The following is a 21,157-nucleotide window of genomic DNA, read 5'->3' as shown; positions in this document are numbered from 1 at the left end:
ATAGCGGGAAAGGGTGAATATACAAGAAGCCAAAGCTGGAGGCTCATCTGGCATGGGTTAGTACATTGGTCTTATGAAGGTAATAGAGATGGGGGGGGTGGGGTGGGGGGTAAGGCTATTAAATATGGATGAGGACTTTGAATTCCCTTTGTTGGGGGGCAGGGAGTCAATGGAGGTTAGAGAGGATGGACTGAGTGCGGGATTGGAAAGGGCTTACAGAGTTTTGGGACAAAGGAAATTTGTAGAGGCTGGAGTTCGGCAACTTAGAAATCAAAGAGTAAGACTTGGAATACTCACTGTGTGATTTTACAATTCGTCGTGGCAACATATCGCCCCGTATAGTGAATGTTGCATCTGATAACGTTGTTTGTGAAATCTGATTCCTGTATAAGATAGTTGGGGTTCACTTGAAGCTATAACACAAGCAGATAAGGGAGGAATGAAAACGTGCACCGTTATAACAGGTCAGAGCCGTATGTAGCAACAACACAAACAGTCTTGTACCTTCAGTATGAATTTCCCCGGCTGGACGTCAGTGATATCAATCCACTGGCAATCTATATCGGCATTGTAGGTATCGTAGCAACCAGGACTCAGACCCTGAAGATAAAAGGAAGTTTACCATTGTCACTCTGTGATACATATTACCAAAGAAATTGTTGAAGTTTCAAAATGTGTAGGCATATAGAATAATAAAAGCACAGAAAGAGGCCATTCGGTCCATCAGTCATATGCTGGCTCTTTGAAAAAGCTATCCAATTATCCCAAGTGCCCTGACCTTCCCCCACAGGCCTGCAATCCTTTCTCTCTCTTTTTCAAGTATATATTCAATTCTCTTTCGCAAGGTGCTACTGAATCTGCTTCTGTCGCCCTTTCAAGCCTTGCATCCCAGATCAAAACACGCTGTATCAAAAAAAAAGTCTCCTCATCCCCCTCTCCAATTACCGTAAATGTGTCTCCTCCAATGCTCCTGCCAACGGAAAGAATTTCTCACTATGTACTCTCACCAAAACCCCTCATAACTCTTAACACCTGTACAGTGAGAAAGCTCAGCAGATAATGCAGCACTATGGAGCTGAAAGGCTGTAAGATTCATTACCAGCGATTCCCCGCAGGGCAAGTTGTCAGTTTTGGCCCAGGTTATGACAGGAAGGTGATGAACAGATGTTCACGCCACAGGGGAAAGAAAGGGAAAAGAAAATGACTGAATCAGAGGCTTAGGTCTCTCATGCAACAGTGAGCGTTCAGTCACAGAGCAACAAGAGATCTGAGAGCGTCTTGCCTGCTCTCGACAACTCCCTGTGGGAAATGGTATTTGGGTCCGAGGTTGAGGAAGGAAAACAGGCTAAGTAAATACGGGAGGGAAACCATGCACCACAATGGGAAAAATAAACTTTGTATCCTTGCACCTGAGGTTTGGGTTCAAGTCTTCATAGATTGAGAGCGAGAGCAAACTCCAAAACTTGCTGAAATAGTTTGCAAACGATTCGAATTGGAATTGTCCTCAAGTTAAAATGTATCTGTTTCTTTGACTCATTAGAATGTGGGCTGTTATCCTCTCATTTTGACAGCAGGAACTACAGTAGCAAAGTGCTGTTTGCATCTAAGATAAAAGAAAAGAAACTTGCGGATGCTGGAAATCTGAAACAGAAACAGAAAATGCTGGAAAGACTCAGAAGGTCTGACAGCACCCTGTGGAGAGAGAAACAGGGTTGACGTTTTGAGTCTGTGTGGCTTCCTACTTCTCTGTAAGCTCTGAAGGAGGGTCATACGGACTCGAAATGTTAACTCTGTTTCTCGCCCCACAGGTGCTGTCAGACCTGCTGAAATTTTCCAGCATTTTATTTTTTTTGCTGCTGTTTACATCTGATTCAGTTTCGTACAAGCAAATTGCAGCAATGTAGTTACATTGGGTAGAAGTGCCTCTTAGTTTCCTACATTAACAAGTCCCAAGAGCAGAAGTGGTCTATAACTATAAGTTCAGTCCAGAGAAAGTATCTGTTAGTCAGTGTTTCTGAATCTACCAGAGACTTGAGCACAAAATCTAGGCCCACACCCCAGTGCAGTGCTGAGGGAGATCAGCAGCATTCAGGTATGAATGAATTTTTAGTGACATGATAAGTCCCTATTACTGCCGAAGGATCTCTCTGGTCCTGAAAATTTACTTTTACAAGTGTAGAGTCTCATTAGTGTTGGAGATTTTTTTTTTTAAATAAAAATTCCTTTTTTTAAATTTTCTTTTTGGCAGACTTTAATGCCCTCCCCTGAGGCGTGTTTAAAGGCGGGTAGGGTATTAATCGGGGAAGATGCAGAGTAGAGTCCCTGCTGACTTCCTGTCTCTGTCCCAATTAAGTCCAAGGTGGGAAGGCTCATGGGCAGCCTTCCTGCCTAGTCGTTAATTGAGACCCTTAAGTGGACAATTAATGTTATTCAACCAGCAGCACGGGAGCCCAGAGAAACAAACCCTGTTGCATCTGACTGCAGGCTCCCACGGGGCCCCTCTTTGAAAGGCACTCAGTGCTTGATCGAGGGACCCAGCATTATGAGGGGGGAGGATGCTGAGAGCCACCAGCTGACCTTTCTTCCGATCCCCCCTCTCTATCATGACCCCTACCCCATGACCTTGCCTCCCTCCCTCACTTATCAGTGGCTTTGAGTTAGAAGGTTGTGAGTTCAAGTCCCACTCCAAGGTTTGAGCAGAAAAATCAAAACTGACACTCCAGTGCAGTAGTGAGGGAGTGCTGCACTGTTGGAGGTCTCATCATTTGCATGAGACATTAAATCGAGGCCTCATCTACTCAGGTGAATGCAAAAAGGTCCCAATGGCAAATCTTCAAAGAAGGGTAGGGGGAGAGGAGTTATCCCTCAATCAAAATGACTGAAAAAAGTAGATTATCTGATCATTGTGGGAGTTTGCTGTGTGCAAATTGGCTTGTGTTTCCTACAGTAGCAGAGTGACTACACTTCAAAAACAACTCCATTTGTTGTGAAGAGCTATGAGATGTTGTGATGGTGTGAAAGCTGCTATATAAATGCAAGTCTTTATTTTATGCCAAAGAGTCAATGCAGGCAAGAGGGGCTGAATGGCCTCATTTTGTGCTGTTTCCTCTTCCCTTATGTTGACTGGTCCTGTGCGACATGAGTTTGGGTAGAGTGACTATGATTTATAACGGACGACACAACCACCCTTCCGCCTGGTACTAAATGATTATCTCAGGCAGGGAAAGCTATAAGGACAGCTGGTGTGGGAAATGGAAGTGTAATTCTGGTACAGGAACAATGTCTGAAGACAATATATTTGTACGTTGTGCTGGCACAGCACAGAGGGAGCCCCTCTCTTCAGCTAGCTGTGCTATACCTGACCTGGGGAGTGCTTCATGTTGACACATGGGCATCAATAATGCGAAAATTCTATCCCTCACCTTGTTGCACACTAAAGTGCGTAAAAGTTGTTTATAAATACTGTGGAATAAAGAAGAGAGAGATAGAATAAAAAAGACAAACGTAAAGCCAAGAAAGTCATCAGTTGCCAATTCTGATGATCAAAATTTATCAAACAGTCAAGATAATCATTTTTTTTTTAAATTGCATGTGGGAGTTTTATTTGCTCCTGTATGTTGATGCCTAAGAGTTGAAACGTCAGTGTTTTTGCTACTGAATTGCAACAAGTAAGGCCGGACTATTGAGTAAAGATTCAGAGTTACAATTTGCTCCAGTGACTGAGTTAGGGAAAAGCCGTCAACAACACAAGCTGCTCCGGAAATCAAAGTTGGCCAATTAAGAAACTAAAGTAACCGGCCACCGACCTAATAATAAAAGAAACATTTAACTCAAAGTGAGGATAGCGTTTATTGGTGGTGTTTAAAAACAGGGAGTTGAAAAAGGTCATAATGGCTGCGCAGCTACTTAAACAGAAAATCGCTAGACGTGTATCAATGATGGCGTGAATCGACTATGGCAGAAAACGCCCTGAACACACGGCGGGCTGGGTTGATAAGTGGAGACATTTTACTTGCGACAGTCAGAAGGGTGGAAAACAGGAGGCAGCCAAGGAGCGGTTAAAGGGCAAGAGAATTTATAACGAAGGCTGCTGTTATGACCGTCGCTGATTTGTTGCTACAGTTACAAACTGAAAATCTAGGCAAAGGGCATCAATTGTAGGAGCTTAAAGAGTAAAGATATTAAGCAACAAATAAGACAAAGCTGAAAGGGTGGATTTAAAGTAAAAATAGAGAAACACAAATAGAGACAGATTCTACAGGTGCAATACAAAGGCATAATCAACAAAAAACAATTTGTATTCCTATAGCATCTTGCACCTAGTAAAATGGTCCAAGGTACTTCACAAGAATGTTATCAGATGACGTTTCACACCGGGTCACATAAAGAGACACTAGGACAGGTCCCCAAAGCCTTGGACAAAGAGGCAGGAGAAACTTAGAGGAAAGAGAGGCAGAGAAGGGTAGGGAGGGAATTCCAGAGTTTAGGGTGATGGCACTCCCACCAACAGTGGAGCAAATGAGATTGTCAATGCACAAGAGACCAAAATTGGAAAAATAATGCAGAGATCTCAGAGGGCGATAGGGGTTGGAGGAGGGTACCAAGAGAGGGAGGGGCGAAGTCATGGAAGGATTTAGCACGAGAGGTGAAAATTCTAAAATTGAGATGGTCGCTGGAATGAAAACAAACGTAGGTCAGTGATCACAGGGGTGAAGGGTCAATGAGACTTCATGCAACTTAGGATATGGGCAGCGGAATCTGGGGTAAGCTCGAGGTTACAGAGGGTAACAGGTGGGAAGTTGAACTGGAAAGCATTGGAATAGTCGAGTCTGGAAGCAACAAAGGCATGAATGAGGGTTTCAGCAATTGGTCTGAGACCATGGGTAATGTTACCGAGGTGGGTGTGGGTGATCTCAGTGGAGACCAAGATGGAGAGGATATGAGGCTCAATAGGAATGTCAAGGTTGTGAACAGTCTGATTATGCCTTACAGTTGCCAGAGAGATGGTGGAGTCGGGGCAGGGGGGGGTGCAAGGGGAGTGCAGTGGAGATGGGGCACAGAATTTGTAGAGGAGACCGAAAACAAAGGCTTAATTTGGTCTTCCAAATATTTAGTTGGAGGAAATTTCAGCTCATCCAGTACTGGTTACTGGACAAGTAGAGGCGTTGAGAAAGGTGATGGAGCGATAGAGCTGGCTGTCGTCTGAAAGGGCTTAGAAAGAGACAGAACATGATGATGCGATCCAAAGGCTCCAGCCGAAAGAGATCTAATGACAAGTAGTGACTGGGGTTCAGCACTGACCTGAAATAAGCACGGTTTTTATTCAGGAAGGTTTTAGTTTTGCCCACTAGAAGCTGATTGCCGCTTGCATTGAGGGATGAAAGTAACTGAATTCAGTTGGAAGAAATTTTGCAGTTATGATTTAGTATCTTTGCTACAAAAGCTCTCAAGAGAAAGAAAAAAATGACATCAATTGGTTGATGGCCCCAATCTTGATCCGATCAGGAGAAAGAGAGGACGATTGTGAAGGACTCAGAGACTGCACATCCAACACATCACTTAGAAACATAACCAGCACATCGCAGAGAGATGGAAATAGCTTGCTACAGATAAAGACACTTTGGAATAAACAGGTCATAAACCAGTGCGATACATTCAAATAGAAACATGATTATAGTACCTATTCTTATACTGATTGAAAAGACCATCTGCAATATAATTCTCAAAACTAATTCTGTTAAATTGGACCCAACAAAGTCTGTGCTACTATCCTGGTGTAATGAATTTTGTCATTGCTTGACTTCCAATGAACGCTCTCATTGAGATTATCACCTCGATAATCAGATTACTTCAATGAGTTTTGTGTCAAGAGATTCAAACCTGCACTAGGATTGATTTCTCAATAGCTCTGATATCCTAAGGGTTAACTGCTTCCCAACCCAATTTGAAATTAAATGTATTTGGGTTGATTTAATGTAGGACAGTTCAAGTCAACTAAATACAGCCTCACACCTTAACGCGAGGCATCACATTCATCTTTACCACATTAAATAGAGTCAACACATTCAATAGGTTCTCTTGCAGACTTCAAATAGGTAAGTTAGTCAAACTGCAATTCCTCTAACACTGCCTCAGAATATGAAAAGATGGATGATTTCTTTTTCCAATTATGCTCCACCCTTTTCCTGGAATGCTTTTCCTTCAAGAGTCAGTCCAGTGACACTACGCATGATCTGATTTGTTTTTAATCGCAACCAAGTGGAACGCTGGCTCAAATTTTATGCCCCCCCCACCAACCCCGACCCTCCCAACACAAGGAGCAATTGGCCTACCTGCCCCCCGCCCCACTCAATTTTACCAGCGGGGGAGGCCGGGCAGGCCTGTGGGCAAATTGAGGCCCTTAAGTGACCAAATAATGGCCACTTCAGGGCTTCCTGTGCCACCGCTGGCATTTTACCCGTGGTGGGAGGGGCAGGGAGGCCGGTGTCAAGCACCCAGCTGACAGACTGGTGACCGGGGCAAAGTGGGGGAGGGCCTCCCTTTTGGGCCCAGAGGCCCCCCCCCACTAGCCCCCAGATTATTCCCCAACTCCACGTTTCCGCTCACCCACCCGCTCTGCCCGGCCTCACCGGTGACAGCTGGCTATGCCCCGGTGAGGGCCCAGACTTAGCTGCATCCAGGTCCGATCACAGCTCGCTTCCCTCACAGGCTGCCCAGAGGCCCGGCAGTTGCCACCGCTCCCTGTGGTACCGCTGGGACCAGGGAGCTGCCGGCCATTCGACTGGCCAGCAGCTTTCCGAGATGGGGCTCCATCCCGGATGGTGACGGAAGGCTTGTTTGTCCGAGGCCAGACGTGGGCTTAGCCCCGACTTTTGCATCGGGAGGCCTGGACCCCAACCCGTGCATAACATTCAGCCCCTTATTTCTGTTATTAACTGAGGCAACACAAGCACAATTGTAAAGCAGAAAGGAAATGGCCTTTGTGTGGACTGATGTTTAATTGAGTGCTGGTAAATGAAACAAAGTTACTTGGTCTGCATTGGACTTTACCTGAGTGTGTGCTGTACAGGCATAACGCTTCAGGTGACCAAAGTCACATGTAGTGTCCTCCAGGCAGAAACTAGCCTTGTGTCCCTCAGCTACCTTCCTTCCAGTAGCTGCATCCAACAGGTCATAGTGACTGAACTCATCCATACTGTGGTAGTGCCTGGAAACACAAGTTATGCACTAATTAATAGTTTGTTTTTTTTTAAAAAAAGAAACATCATTTTTATTCAGCTGAACTATTATTTAGAGTTGTCTGGATTCAGGGGGCTGGGCGCGCGTGCCATAGTGAGTTAGCACATTACACAGTCACTTCTGGCTCTTTGTTCAACTCCATCCCAGTTAATTGAGATGGAAGTCATCTCTGAAGGGACGTGAAGTGAATTTGAAAAGACTTAGCCAGTTCTCAATGGAAACGGTCAGGCAGCACAAAGCTGCCCTTACCTTGCCACTAATTAGCTTAACAAGAGAGACCCACACAGTGCCCGCAGTGCTGGTATGTATTGCTGTCCCACGGTAGAACCTAAAACATATTGTTGGAGTAAAGCATAGGGAGCACCTAACTGTGCTACACCTGGCCTCAGCATGCTAAGTGCTACCACCGGATGCCAGGAATGCAAAATAATCCATCATTTCAATGAGTAGAACAAGTTAAGCTCAAAAAAGTCACAGTGAAAACTTCAGAATTGTTTGAAAGAACTGAATTTGTTTGAAAGAATGGAACTTCAAATACCAACTTGTTGCTTACAACCTGTGACAAGATGACCAAGACCAAATGTTGAACTTATTCTAATTTACCTCCAAATTATAGACGTTCGGGAGGACTTAATGAACAACTATTGCTGGATTCAGATCCAGCTCACGTTCATTCCAATGCAAATAATTCTGCTTTCAGATAAATCTTATGGTACTTTTGTCAGGCGTTAGTAAATTGAAATACATTTAATCATCCACCAGATACCATTTTAAGACTATAAAAGTCATTACCATTAATACCACTTGTCTCTTCACTCCTACCATATTTTTATATTGATATATATGTGATAGACCCTATCAGGAGTTATAAAGTGTATCAATAAAATGCATAGATTGTTTTACGACACATTAACCTGGGAAGGTTTTGTGGAACATAAATGACATCAATAAACTTACCATACTTCACAGCCTCAACAACAACTTGCATTAGTGCTTTTAATATTGCAAAATGCACTGAGGCATAAACTCACAAAAATGAATGCTGAGACAACAAAGGAGATGTTAGGAGGAATGATCAAAAGTTTTGATCAAAGAGGTGGAATTCAAGGAATGTTTAAATGTTGGAAAAATGGTTGGACTGGCAAAGTGGTTTGGAGAGGGAAAGTTTGGAGTCTGGATTGTTACACAGAACAAGCCAGTTGGTGAAGTCAAAACTAAGGCAGAGAGTCTCTCCTTGCAGAGAGAGTTTATTCACTTAGTACAAGTCAATACTTCGCCCCTCACCAGTGTCCCAGATATCCCCATTTCTAGGTGTACAAATACCCATCACCTGTTTAACAATGCAACTGCCATTAAGCCTTAACAACTTAATTGCCATTAACATTGACACAAATAACTAAAGGCAAGACTGTCAATGGTGGGACAATGCACATAAGGCTAGCATCAAAGCAAGGCAGAGTTCAGGGATGTGTTGTGTGGCTGTATGAGGTTGCAGGAGGAATCACACCAAGAAGAATTTAACCATCTCCTATAAAGTTCAAAGGCATTACCATCACTGAATTCCTCCATCACCAATATCCAGGGAGGTTAGCATTGGCCAGAAACTGAACTGGACCAGTTATATGAACACTGCGTCACAAGAGTAGGTCAGAGGCTGAGAATTCTGCAGCAAGTAACTCACTTTCTGACTCCCCAAAGCCTGCCCACCATCTACAGGGCACACGTCAGGAGTGTGATGAAATACTCTCAGCTTGTGTGGGTGAGTGCAGCTCCAACAACACTCAAGGAGCTTGACATCACCCAGGTCAAAACAACCCGCTTGATCAGCACCCCATCCATCACCTTAAAAATTGATTCTGTCAATCACCAGCACACAGTGGCAGCAGTGTGTACCATCTACAAGAAGCACTGCAGCAACTCACCAAGGCTCCTCTGAAAGCACCTTCCAAACCTGCAAATGCTACCATCTAGAGGGAAAAGGGCAGCAAATGCATGGGAACACCACCACCTGCAGTTCCTCTCCAAGTCACACACCATCCTGACTTGTCATTCATTCACCGTCGCTGGGTCAAAATCCTGGAACTCCCTCCCTAACAGCACTGTGAGTGCACCTACACCACATGGACTGCAGCGGTTCAAGAAGATGGCTCAGCATCACCTTCTCAAGGGCAATTAGGGATGGGCAACAAATTGCAATGCCCACATCCAATGAATGAATTAGAAAATGATGGCATTAATACACATGGAGTAAAATTTTAAATTTAATGCGTTGGGAGACCAAGGACTAAGTATAGGTCAGCAAAGACAGGGAGGGCAGGGGTGAGCAAGACTGTACAAAATAGCATGTGAGCAGCCTGCTTTTGATGAGCTGAAGTTTACAGAGTGTAGAAAATGTGAGACTGGCTAGGAGATTATTAGGATAGCTGAGATTACAGAGACACAACGAGGGTTTCAGCAGTGGTGGACTGGGGCAGGGTCAGAAGCAGGCGATGTTGCAAACATGTGTCCTTCAGCAAGAAACAGGTCACCCAGCTTGTGCAAGTCTAGTTCAGCTCGGGGCACTGGCCAGGGAGGGGGATGGGATGAGTGCCAAGAGCTCAGGTTCCAACCTTCACTCACTGGTGCTCTGCTCTTATTTCTGACTCAGGAATTTCTGGGTTCAAGCCCCAGACTAGAAAACCGAGTACATCATTGAGGCTGACAGTGCTGAGGGAGTGTCTCGATATCAGAGACTTCCAGATCAGACATTTAAACTGAAGCCACTTCTGCTTTTTTCGGAGCTTGTGAAACGTGTAAAGGTAATGGTTGAAAAATGTTTGGAGGGTTTTGGCCAACATATATCCCTCAGCCAGAACTATGAAAAAAATTAAATATTTGGCCACTTATCTCATTGGTATTTACAGGACCTTGCTCTGCACACGTTGACTGCTGCATGCCGACATTACAACAGTGATTACTACACTTCACAAATACTTCACTGGCTGAAAAGCGTTTTAGGACATCCTGAAGTTATCAAAGGTTCTTTTTTTTAAAAAATTCTTTCATTAGAGTCGGGCATCGTTGGCAAGGCCCATCACTAATTGCCCTTGAGAAGGTGGCAGTGAGCTGCCTTCTTAAACCACTGCGGGTGCGCACACAGTGCTGTTAGGACTTTTCTACGGCCGTTTGGTACAACTGAGTGGCTTGCTAGGCCATTTCAGAGGCAACCACATTGCTGTGGGTCTGGAGTCACATGTAGGCCAGGCCAGATAAAGACAGCAGATTTCCCTCCCTAAAGGGCATTAGTGAACCAGATGGGTTTTTACAACAATTGATGACAGTTTCATGGTCACCATCACTGAGACTAGTTTTCAATTTCAGATTTTTATTAGTTAAATCCAAATTCCACCAGCTGCTATGGTAGGGTTTGAACCTGTGACTGCGGGCTTCTGGATTACTAGTACAGTGAGCGCAAGTTACCATTTCTCTACTAAAAATGTTATATAAATACCAGTCCTTTCTTTAAGTCATTACCGTTTAAACAGTAAGACAAGGTATGGAAATTTTGAATTGGCATCAGATTAGCACTTGGAAAATAGAGCCTAAAATTCTCTCTGTAACGAGAGTTGAGATATGTTACTGGGGTTTTAACCTGCATTTAATCCGGACTAGGTCAGTCATAGCAATGTTTATTTCTGAAACATGCACATCGGAAAAGGAAAAACATTCCACCCACTGGCATCCCTCACCTTAATAAAGACAAACATTAGTTATAAACATATATTCTTAAAGAAAATATGCATGCTTCCAACTCTGAAAAACAATAAAAGATGGCTGCATATAGCGACATCACGATTCCCAGGCAGAATGTAGGTGATTGAGTAGTTCCCATCAACCACACTAACTGTCTGGGTTTGATTTTATGTGCATAATCTGGAATAGATTACTATCCTCCACTCACTGTATCTCACTGGAAAAATAAGACTGCTTTTATTGGGAGAGTTTGTTGTAGTTTTGATCATGCATTTTTTTTACTGTAGTTCATAGAGACTTTTTTTTTAAATGGATGCTACTGACTGAGTAAAGTAAATGGAGTGCTGAAGTGCTTTATTTAAATAGATTCTGCCATATAAATTTGTTGCTGTAATTCCTGTTGTGGCCCTCAGCTCGCCTCCAACTCATTGGCTGACAGGGTGATGTCATTCGACAGTGATTTGGGATCAAAGAGATGACGCTCATGAACCTCAAAGCGGTGGCTGGTGTAGGTGGTAAGTATCTAGAGATGAGAGCAATGTCATGAGCGAGCACAAAGTAGTTCATCATCTGGTCTTCAATGCAGTGGGAGACCATCCCAACAAGAGACTACTTTGTGAATACAGCCCTTTCTTATTGTCCCTTAAGTCCTTTGAAGACTGGGGATCAATGCTTCACGAATGCCAATGACAATGAAAGCAAAACACGCACCACTCCCCGGCAGATACAAGATGGCTGGGGGCGTGGACTGTTGCAAAGCGCGCTCTACTGGCATGTTGCATGCAAGGGCAAGCTAGATCATGCACCCTTGAAGGAGGTGGGGGGGGGTGGTTGGCGATATCTTTGCGTTTGATCAAAAGACCGGGGCTGCTATATCGAGCCCACTTATGTGCTGGATTATAACAAACACATGGAGGATGCGGATAGAAATGTTTAGCTTGGAAAACATTATCACTTGGCACACGTAGTTGTTGAAAGCCTGAAAGGAACTTTTCTTCCACTTCAGTAACACGATGACTCATGAAGGAGTCGATCGTGCACAAGATGTTTTCCTCGAGGAGGTTGACTCAGTACCAGTTCCATATGAAGCTGGCAAGAGAACTCGAGTCTGGCTGCCAACATATTCCACCTCCTAATGATCTCATAATGAGCTGCCAACAAAAGTTAGCAAGTTACATGGGTTTTGAGGAGAGCATTTCTGAGTGCCAGTCAAGAGAAAGGAGAACATTCAAAATCGTGAGGGGTCCGGACAGACTTGATAGGGAGAAACTGTTTCTGTTGGCGGGAGGACCGAGAACCAGAGGGCACCAATTTAAAGATGAACAGCAAAAGAATCAGAGGTGGCATGAGGAAAAACATTTCACGCAGCGCGTGGTTAGGGCCTGGAATGCACTGCCTGTGAGCGCCAGTGTGGTGGAGGCAGATTCAGTCGAGGCCCTCAAAAGAATCGAATCATTATCTGAAGAGAAAAAAATTGCAGGGCTATGGGGAAAGGCGGGGGGCAGGGGTGGGGGGAGGGGAAAGTGAGACTCGGTGAGTTGCAGGTGCGGAGAGCCGACCCAGACACAATGGGCCGAATAGCCTCCTTCTGTGCTGTAACCGTCCTACGATTCTCTGACTTTTTTTTAAGTGATATAAGCTTGCACTGGCCAGGGGCTGTGCATCGTGTGATATTGCTCCTTGCATTGCACAGGTTGTACTTTGGGTAGTTAAGAGCAGGGGAGCGGGTCTAATTCTTTTAAAGAGCCAACATAGTTTTGATGAGCCAAATGGCCTCTTTCTGTGCTGTCAGATTCTGAATTATGAAGATATCGAACATACGAACTAGGAACAGGACCAGGCCACCTGGCCCTTCAACTCTGCTCAGCCATTCAATATGATCATAACTGATCTGATTTTAGCCTCCATCCCACTGATAACCTTTCACTCCGCCCTTGTTAATCAAGAATCAATCTACCTCTGCCCTAAAAATATTCAAAGATTCTACTTTCATTGCTTTTCGAGGAAGAGAGTTCCAAAGACTCACGACCCTCAGAAAATAATTTCTTCTCATCTCTGTCATCAATGGGTGACCCCTCATTTTTAAACAGTGACCCCTAGTTTTAGATTCTCCCACAAGAGGATACATCCTCTCCACATCTACACTGTCAAGACTCTGCAGGATCTTATATGGTTCAATCAAGTCGCCTCTTACTCTTCTAAACTCCAGCAGATACAAGCCTAGCCTGTCCAACCTTTCCTCATAAGACATTCCACCCATTCCAGGTATTAGCCTGGTAAACCTTCTAAGTTCAGCTCACAATAATTGTTACTGTGTTATCGGTAAATTCTGTAGTTTGAAAGCGTGTTTATAAGTTTCCCCCACTGTGTTTGTTCCAGAGGACAGAGATCGACCCTTCAACATCAAGGTCAGCACTAACTGGAATGCACACATTTCAACTGCTTTAAGCTGGAGCTGCTTTAACAGAATCCTTTTAACATCGCAGATAAGAAGTAGCTTAGTTGTTGCGATGCCTCACACGCCAGGGTTGAATCCCAGCTTTGGCCAACGCGCGCTTGAATGGACCACAGAGCCCCCACGCCAGGCTTGACCGTGTTAATGGACGCCGGATAACTGCACTCCAAAAGCACATCTCTGGCTGGAATGGCAATTTGGGTCCTCCTGAGGTTGTGAACAGGGTCTTCCTTTACGCGGAAGTGACTGTCTAGAGAGGCAGGAAACACCAACAGAGGTTACAACTTCTGCAACGCTTCAGGACACCTCAAAGGCTGCCATCGGATCACAACAGGCCAAGTCTAGGGAGGCCATTTACTCGTCGTTCAGCCAGACTTCCCTTTGAAGGCCAGGAAGGGGGCCAGTGTATTACCGTCGTTTGAAGATTCAACAAGAACATGAAAACAAAATACCTAAATAAATTGAACACCCAAGTGGCAATTTATTTTTTATTGCTAATCTTGAAATGAATGTGCACTGGCTAGGCCATTTCAGAGGGCAGCTAAGAATCAGCCACATTGCTGTAGGTCTGGGGGTCATATGAAGGCCAGGCCTGGTAAGGAATGGCAGATTTCCTGAAGGACGTTATAAGCCAGATGGATTTTACTACAACCTGGTAGGTCCATGACGATTATTAATTTAATTTCCCTCAACTGCTGTGGTGTCCTTTGAACCAACGTGCAGGGTTGTTTCTGGTGGTAGGGTCTCACGCCCACCGCCTGAAGAGTCAGCGGAGAACTCATCCTCACCGATGCCGGCCGGCCCTTAGCCAAGGAGCATGAATTAGCTGGAGATGGGACTTCCACCCCCTCACCCGGGATGAAGCCTCGGACGCAATCGGATTGGCTGGCAGCTCCGTAGTGCTCGGCAGCGCCAGTAGCAGAAGTGGCCAGGACCGGGACTACAAGCAGTCGCCGGGTTCAAAGTCCCTGGGGTGGAATTTTTTCCCTTGTCGGGCGGGCGGGCGCGCTCCTGACCCGAACGGGAGTAAAACAGTGCGTGAAGATGTCGGGCGAGCGTCCCGACGTCATCGGGCACTCTCGCGATACTTCGCTCGGCGGGCACGAGCGAGAGAGGCAGCAGCGCACCCGGCAACAATTAAAAAGCCTATGGAGGCTCTTCATCAATGAATTGAGTCGAATGTTTCACTGCCCGTCCAACCTTACGGATGGCGGGGGGGGCGAACAGGCCAAGCGGCCTCTGTACCTTCAGGGAGCTTCTGCTAAGCGCACCCCCATGGAAGGGCTGACTTCAGCACTCGCGCTACCCCCCACCCTCCTCAAGGCAGCGCTGAGCGTCTCAGCATGTGACTCACGCTGGCTGGCTGCTAATTGGCCAGGCAGCATGAAATCGGGGCCCAATCGCGGGTGGTGGATCGTTGCGCGGCCACTCCCCGGGCACGCCCACCTGACGAGGGGAAAATCCTCCCCCCCCCACCCCGGAGTCCAGGACCAGGTAAGTGCAGTTGGCCTCACGATGGGCTGGGGAGGTTCAGAGGGGTGGGGAGAGAGAGAGTTGGGGTTTAATGGAGGGGCTGCTGAGGGGGAGGTGACAAGAGGGAGCGCCCTCGGGAGGCAGACCGTGTTTGGTGGGGGGTGGTGGCGAAAGGACCCCAAAGTGGAAAAAAGGCCATTGAAGGTGCCTCCCCCCTCACCCTTTACCACTCAAGGCCTGAGCAGGGTGACTTTCCAGACTTCCTTCCCGCTCCTGAACACCTCCTCACCGCCTGGGTGGGAAACGGCACTTAAGTGGTCATTAATTAATGACTTAAGGGCCTCAACTGGGGCAAGGATGAGCGGGCAGGGATCGCCCTTCCCACCATCAGATTTTGGACAGGTTTAGGGGAGGTGGGAGGGTGGTGGGAAGGCCATCTGAGGAATTTCACAGGCTCGAGCGCCCGAATACCCACCGTCAGGGGAAGGTCAAATTCAGCTCCATGCTATTATTTCTGACGTAAAACCGTCAGTAACTAATTTTTTAAACTGCAAAGATCTAACCAAACCAGTCTGTCAAATTCTCGAGAAGCCTTGGCTTCATGAACAAGTAAATACTTAGCTGGCTTATTCAGCTGAGAACTGACAGGTTCCAGCATTTGTCAGCTCTCTAAGGGCTCTGCTTCGTCTGCTTTGCCTGGATTCCACTCTCGTGCGTATAGATCCCGTCAGCATTTACAGATAAAAAATAAAGCAGAGTTACCAAGATTCTGGAATACGGGATAAAAACAGGAAACGCTTGAAAAAACTCAGCAGGTCCGGCAGCATCTGCGGAGAAAGAAAGAGAGTTAACATTTCGAGTCCGTATGGCTCTGGAGAAGAGTCATACCGACTTGAAATGTTAACTCTATTGACGTTTCGAGTCCTCATGACCCTTCAACAGAACAGTTCTGCCAGACCTAGAACATAAGAACATAAGAAATAGGAACAGGAGTAGATCATTCGGCCCCTCAAGCCTGCTCTGCCATTCCATATCATGGCTCATCTTTTTGTGTGTTGATTTCCACATTCCCATCTAACCCCGATAACCTTCGATTCCCTTGCCTAACAAGAATCTACCTACCTCTGCCTTAAAAGTATTCAATGACCCCGTCTCCACCACCTTCTGAGGCAGAGAGTTCCAAAGTCGCGCAACCCTCGGAGAGAAAAAACTTCTCCTCCTGTCTGTTCTAAAAGGGTGACCCCTAATTTTAAAACAGTGCCCCCTGGTTCTGGACTCACCCACAAGAGGAAACATCCATTCCACGTCCACCTTGTCAAGGCCATTCAGGACCTTGCATACTTCAATCAAATCACCCCTCATTCTTCTAAACTCCAGTTGGAAACAAGCCCAGTCTGTCCAACCTTTCCTCATAAGACAGCCCGCTGAGTTTGGTTCAGCGGCTTCTGTTTTTATTTCAGATTTCCAGCATCTGCAGTATTTTGCTTTTATTCTGGAGTAAGGAAGTGAAGCAAAAGTCCTCTGCTGACCCTGCAGAACTTAATAGGCACACAATGAGGTGGAGGGGGTATCACATCAACCATTATATGGTCCTGCCCAATATTCAGCTCCATTTGCGCGCGATACATTGCTGCCTATTCTGTGTTATAAACGTGGATGCGTGTGAACGGTTTCTACACGTCTTAAATCAAGAGCGCAGTACGGTTCAAGGTGGCGGCTCACCTTTTCATGGGCAATTAGGGATGGGCAACAAATGCTGGTCTAGCCAGACATCTCATGAACAAATAAAAAAAATGAGTCACCGTTTATTTCCAGTCAGTTGCTGCCGCTGGTTCTGCTACAATAGGCAGTTTAAGTGAGGCAAAAATACTACCCAAAGGTGGTTGAGGAAGCCAGAAATTTCTTTTGGAATCATATTACGTTCAGACCTTGCTCGTGCATCCATTTCCTCCTCCAGGTACCGCACTGGTTAGAATCTCTGATCAAGGACTGAGATGGCTTCAACTCAAACTTGCAGCACATGGAAGCTCACCACAAACCAGCAAATGGATTGCTCGGGATTTTAAATACATACCCGCCATCCACTGGAGGGTGAACAGAGTAAGGAAGGTAGGCACAAGCTGGGCATGACTGCTTGTGTGGATTTATAGAAGCTTCTGTTCCAATAAATTGTCACTCAAGGAGCTTAGTGAAACGGCCTCACGTCCAATTCTGCTTCCTGGTGATACATTCAAAAGCTTGGATTTTAAGCGGAAATCCTTCATTCATCGTTTGTCTCTGTCATCATTGGACGCACAAGAATCGCAACCTTTCAGGACCTTCGGGACCTCATGATTTGCTCTGCGTTTTCAATGGGAACTCACGTTTGAAATGGAAGCGACCACGGCCAATTGGAGAAGTATTGCTGAAAGAAGAGACTTTTTTTGTCGAAGTTTTTCATCTTGCACTCATCAGAGCAATTGGCAGGAAAATACCAATGCCAGGGCGGGGGGGGGGCGACATATTTATACTGTATGGGAAGAGAATGCTGACTGGTTGCCAAGTGGGATCTGATTGGCACTGGTGTTGCCATGGAGAATGCACTAGTGGATGGTGACTGCTAGTTAACTGCCGAGCGTTGTTTGCAATTTAAACCAGACAGCTTGACTCTGATTGGTCAAGGCATTGCCCTGGGGGATGCACCAGTGAATGGTTGTCACTTACTTTGTTTAGCTGAAACAGGCGCAATGTGTGTACATGTTCTTTCTGTCTGCAAAGAAGGGGGCACTGTGTATTAGTATATATAGTTTCCAGTCCACGCAAATGCGCCATACTGCAAGCTCGACTGACAATCTTAAATTGGTTGTTAGCATAACTCTTAGCACCACTGAGGATTATTTTCAGGCTTTTTTCAGCCATACTCAAGTTCTGTACTGCCAAACAACTAATTGGAGAAGTGTTCATCCAACTGGAGGATTGTAACAAGAATTCTGGGTTTCCAGACTCTCCACTAAATTCAATCATAGATTCCAAGCACAATCTAACATGCTGTACCACCCTCCTAGAATGCCAGAAGCATTTTGTCTCTATTCAGCTGATATGATGGACAACCAGTTCCCAAAAAATCAACATGCTCAAACACCAGTCACAACTCTGTCCGTCACCTTTGCAGTTCTTCTCTTGTTATTGCTGCCGAGATCCCTTATTTTTCCCATCCTGTTTGCCATTATTTCCCGATGTCTTGTAAACGATTTCCTGCCTCATGTCAACAATGGAACATCCAGGAACCACTAATGACCTTCTCTGAAACTGACAGTATACAAGACAACTCTATGTGACCTGCAGCTCTCTGGACAGACAGAGGTGAACAAATACAGTTTTAAATTGGAAGCCTGTGGCATTTCTAGTAAGATCTCTGGAGATTCCACGACTCAGTCCCAAATGACGGTCACATGAGCCAGCTCTGTAGTTCAATAGCTCAGGTAATCCTTTTGTCAGGACTTAAGAATTAGTTACGTGGGTAACTCAGTCAACATAGGCACAGTGAAATACTTTAGATAAACAGCTCTATCATTTTCCTTTCCTGCAACAACCAGGAACCAATCTCACAATATTCAGGCATCTACCCGAGGATTTAAAATTGACCCAAGCAGCCGTAAGTATATTTAGTGGTGGCTCAGGACTTTCATCTCTGACTCACAAGGTCCTGGGTTCAAGACTCACTCCAGGCCTTGAGTGCAAAAATCAAGGTTGACACTCCAGTGCAGCACCACAGTGTCAGGGGTGCGTGCTCTCGAATGAGACGTTAGCCTGTGGCTCTGCCTGCTTGTGTGGGTGGATACAAAAGATCTCAAAGATGATCAGGGGGAGACATCCCCAATGTCCTGGCCAACACTTATCCCTCAATCAACATCACAAGAAACAGACTACTGGTCATTATCACATTGCTGTTTGTGGGAGACTGCAAAGTGCCAATTGGCTACACTTCAGAAAAATGTATTTCATCCAATGGTCATGAAGGGTGTTATATAAAAGCGAGTCCTTTTTCTTAAACTATACTTATTGAAATTGTAAGAATTCAATTTCAATTGAACTGAATGCCCACAGGACTGGGTAGAGCACCAGTTTTACACCCCACCCAATATTACTTCGGCTGAAGCACGGCTATTAGTTAAAATAGTGATCTACAGGGACCAAATTACAGAACAGGTTCAAAATCCATCGCTATTTCTGTTGTCTGATATGTCAGCGAGTAAATGTAGGCTCTGGTTTCCCATTTTGACGTTTGAACAATTAGGCTGCCGACCCAATTCTATCCTCTTCTTTTCAGCAGCTAACATTTCAGTTACAGGAGTTTCTCTTGCTTTTTGCAGTTGCTGTCATGACATTTGAGCAGAAAGGAAAAGCGTTGCCGTGGACTTGCACAAACTTGAAGATCGTTTATCCGCACTGGTACAGTCAGGCCTTTGTAGTCACAAACTTCGGACTTGTTTGTTAGGAATATTTCACATAGTTTACAAGCTTGCTGTTGTGCAACTATGACCAGCCGGCAAATCTCCAGCCAGGAGGGAAAAAGCTTATTAATGTGATTGACGGCTGATAGACCCTGTTTCTTCGAAAACCAAAAAGAAGCAGGACATAACATTGAAAAATGTGTGACACAGATTTAGCCCATTGTGATTGTACAGGCTGAAAAGGAGCTAACCAGCTTAAAAGTGACCTTCTAGCTCCTGATCCAGGGCCAACGTTCTCTCTAATTTCCCTATGCTGTGCGCAGTCCCTTTAAGATTGCTTTACAGCTGCACATCTTAAAGGAGCCACTTCTGGCATGCCTCCTGCGCAGTAAGCTCCGGACTGCTGTGCAGCCATGCACATGTGCAGCTTAGGGGAAATGTTTTCTGTAGGTTAGCAGCTCAAGCGCTTATCCAAGTATTTTTTAAATGTGGTGGGAGTTTCTCCTTCTGCCACCCTTTAAAATAGTGAGTTCCAGACCCACAACATCCTCGGTTAAAGTGAAAGAAGTACTCAACTCCTCTCTAATACTTTTACCGATCACTTTAAATCTATACACCCTGGTTATTGGCCTCTCTGCTAACAGGAATAGATCCTTCCTGTCTATTCTGTCTAGGCTCCTCATAATTTTCTATTAAGTCTCCCCTCAGTCTCCTCTGTTCCAAAGAAAACAAAGCCAGCCCATCCAACCTATTCTCACAGTTCAAATTCTCCATCCTTGTAAATCCCCTCTGTGTCCTCCCCATTGCGATCGCATCCCTCCTATAATAGTGACGAGAACAGTAGGTATATGCTAGCTGCAGTTTAACTGGTGTTTTATGCGGACTCCTTCTGCTTTAGTTGTGTCAGCATCGCAAACTAATATCCCTGTTGCTCCAATATTTATATGGGTAGCGCTAGCTAAACCAGACATAACCTACTGAGACGGCGGTCCTGATGATGAAAACCTATAATTGGAAATAATCTAAAGGTGGGTCTTGAAGGTTTCAAGGGATGGGGCTGTGACTGTTTTCTTTGTCAACTTGTTCCATTGTGGGATTGCTCTTGGGAACAAAGATTGTTGATACACTGCCTTAGAAACTCATGGTATTGGCAGTTTGGGTGGATGGCTACCTCATGTTTTGTCTTGCCCGAGGGCACCAAGTACGTGAAAATCTCTGCTATGCGGTTGTAGTAATCATAGTTCTGAAAAACATAGTACTGTAACTTTAAGAATAACGCTGTGTTGTAAGATCACACGAGCTGTGTAAACCAACGAGTTAGCAGTGTGGGGAACCTCGAGGAGAGAGTTCTTCTTTAGTTACAGAGTTTGATGCACCCATGTAGCTGCTGCTGCTGCCTTGTAAATAAAGATCAATGCTTCCACCAAGAAAAGCTGCCTGGAAAATCTACTCTACAACAGCTCCGGGAATGAGAGGGGCCAGTTAATCAAACGTGCCGGTTAACTGAGATGTGAGGTGAATTGAGTGAGCGGCACCGAGAGGAGAAGGCGTTGCAGAGCAGGGGGACACTGGAACCAGAACGAGCTCAGGCCGCCAATAACTATTACCGGTGAGTTTGACAGCTCCAATCGAAAGACAGACCCGACCCCAGAATTCCAGTTAACAGAGAATTCAGTTGGTAGAGTACCAGGTAACAGAAATTTTACCGTACTTGTTTCTGTCAATTCCCACCATTCCATTCCTAGCAATAACCTCCCTGCCATAAACCTCAGCAAATGAAGTATGCCTTAGTGACCACCTCTTGCAACCTTCTAGAGTCTGGGGT

General features: G+C 45.4%; 1 protein-coding gene across 2 annotated transcripts in view; it reads right to left on the bottom strand.

Annotated features, from left to right (window-relative positions):
- LOC144670077 (protein-lysine 6-oxidase-like) overlaps window positions 1–21,157 on the bottom strand; it is a 76,256-nt gene that overhangs the window by 18,431 nt on the left and 36,668 nt on the right. Inside the window, exons 4-6 of one of the 2 annotated variants that reach the window (XM_078532472.1) lie at window positions 7,051–7,207; window positions 505–600; window positions 298–413 (exon numbers count right to left, since the gene is read on the bottom strand). In XM_078532472.1, the coding sequence (XP_078388598.1) occupies window positions 298–413; window positions 505–600; window positions 7,051–7,207 (369 nt within the window). Of the gene's footprint in view, window positions 1–293; window positions 414–504; window positions 601–7,050; window positions 7,208–21,157 lie in introns of those variants that run through there. The other variant, XM_078532471.1, reaches the window with a different exon arrangement.

This window comes from Cetorhinus maximus, chromosome 30 (assembly GCF_964194155.1).
Source record: "Cetorhinus maximus chromosome 30, sCetMax3.hap1.1, whole genome shotgun sequence".
Taxonomy (NCBI): domain Eukaryota; kingdom Metazoa; phylum Chordata; class Chondrichthyes; order Lamniformes; family Cetorhinidae; genus Cetorhinus; species Cetorhinus maximus.
This window is presented reverse-complemented; position numbering and strand designations above follow the sequence as displayed.